Source organism: Nicotiana tomentosiformis, chromosome 5 (genome assembly GCF_000390325.3).
Source record: "Nicotiana tomentosiformis chromosome 5, ASM39032v3, whole genome shotgun sequence".
Taxonomy (NCBI): Eukaryota; Viridiplantae; Streptophyta; class Magnoliopsida; order Solanales; family Solanaceae; genus Nicotiana; species Nicotiana tomentosiformis.
In genome coordinates, this window is record NC_090816.1 from 121,467,669 (window position 1) to 121,469,822 (window position 2,154).

The window sequence follows — 2,154 nt, forward strand, 5'->3', positions numbered from 1 at the left end:
GTATTTTTCATATAAAAATACTTGTGTTCTTTACTTTCTACATTTATTATTTCGTAACAGTAGTATAAGGAACACATAAAAGAACTAGATCCTTCTATAATCTGTGCACGTGAAAAATTAAACACCACACAAATCACCCATCCCCCCTGTGTGGTATTAAAGTATAAAACATCAATTGGTATCATAGCAGGTTATCCTTGAAGAGGCTAACAGCTTAGGAGAAGATCAAGATGAGTACACTACCTGGAAATTGGGAAGTGCAATCCACTGCTAGGCCACCACTCTTTAATGGCCATTACTACTCTTGGTGGAAGAACAAAATGATAGATCACATTCAAGGAGAAGACTATGAGCTATGGGACATTGTCACTGATGGTCCACTAGCAACCTTGAGGAAAAATACTGAAGGAGTAGATGTGCCAAAAATAAGAGCGGATTGCAATGCTGAGGACTTAAAGAAATGGATGAAGAATGCTAAAGCTAAGAAATGGCTTGTTTGTGGGCTTGGTCCAGATGAGTACAACATAATCCAATGTTATTCCATTGCTAAGCAAATTTGGGACATACTGCAAGTAGCCAATGAAGGAACGACTCGGGTAAATAGATCTAAAGGAACTCTACTGTATTCTCAGTATGAGAACTTCGTTATGAAGGATGGGGAGACCATTCAGGAGATGTACACAAGGTTCACCATATTGGCAAATGAACTAAGATCTCTTGGAAGGATTATCCCTGAAGAAGATAGGGTTGAGAAGATACTTGCGAGGGTCCTACCAATCACTTTGAAAGCAAGATCACTGCCATTCAGGAGTCAAAGAACATTGCCACTCTCTCACTAGATGAATTGATTGGGAATCTCACTGCTTATGAACTTAGGAGACAAACTATGAAAATGGATGTACCTAAGAAGGAAAAGAGCTTGGTCTCAGAATCAGTGAAGGTTCTGATCTGAAAGATGATGAAATGGCTATGATCACCAAAGACTTCAAAAAGTACCCGAGGAGAGGAAATGGTTCTTCAAGAAGTGAAAGCTACAGCAAGGCAAAGGCTCCTGAGAAGCAAACCAATGATGGCTGCTATAGGTGTGGAAAGATGGATCACCACATCAAAAACTATCCTTTATGGAAAATTGAGTGGAAGAAGGAAAGAGTTGAACAAAGGAACATGTTTAACCTAAGAAAAGCAACAACAACGGATCAACCAAAGATATGGTTGCTGCTTAGGAAGAAAGTTCAGATAAAAGCTCAGATGATGACGATGATGATGATGATGATGATGATGATGATGATGATGAAGATGAAGATGATGATGATGAATGAGCACTTATGACCATTGTATAATCTGAAGAAGAAATTGAGGTAAGTGTCTTTCATCTCAAAGACAAGATTATTTTTTTGTCTAAAGAAAGGTAATATACGTTACTACTAGAGCTAATTGATGAATCTGAGGATGTGAATAATGAAAAGAAATAACAGTCAAAAGAATGTGTGATTTTAAAAGATAAATGCAAAAACCTGGAACTTAGGACATGCGAAACTGAAAGTGAAAATACTGTGTTAAAAAACTAGGTTCATGCACTTGACACAACTGTCTTAGAACTTAGACCTGAAAATCTAAAATTGAAATTAGGAACATGTAAAAGACAATTGATCACACACAACTTACTTTAGAAGAAAATGTAGAAAAAATGAAAGATGAGTTGTATGAGAGCGATGAACATGTAAGAGTCCTAAAGGAGGACTGAACAAGGTCAAGCATGATCTAGACAGAACTTGTAAATGGAACAGGTCCTCCGATGCACTTTCATGGCTACAAGAACATCATAGTAATAACAGAAGAGGACTTGGTTTTGGGAACTCTACACTTAAGTGGGATCCCAAAAGTAAGTACCTCGCTCCCTGAGAATAAGATTTTCACACATTGTGGTAACACTGGTCACTATAAGAGTGAATGCACTGCAAAAAAGAAGGCATATCAAAAGAACCAAAAGTTTGTTGTTGGGAAAAATAGGCTGCCAAGTTGGGCTAAAATAAATCTGATTTATCCTTTTTCCTATAGAAAGGGACCCAAACTAGTTTGTGAGGTTTGTGCAAGGGGGAAGCAGGTAAGATCCTATTTCAAAAGCAAGAAAATGGTAAGCACTACCAGGACGAT

General features: G+C 37.7%; 1 protein-coding gene across 1 annotated transcript; it reads left to right on the plus strand.

Annotated features, from left to right (window-relative positions):
• Nucleotides 1–230: 230 nt before the first annotated feature.
• On the plus strand, nt 231–839 carry LOC117275284 (uncharacterized). The gene has a single exon (XM_033654581.2). It carries the CDS (start codon nt 231–233, stop codon nt 837–839), a length of 609 nt encoding a protein of 202 aa, XP_033510472.2.
• The last annotated feature ends 1,315 nt before the right edge of the window (nt 840–2,154 follow it).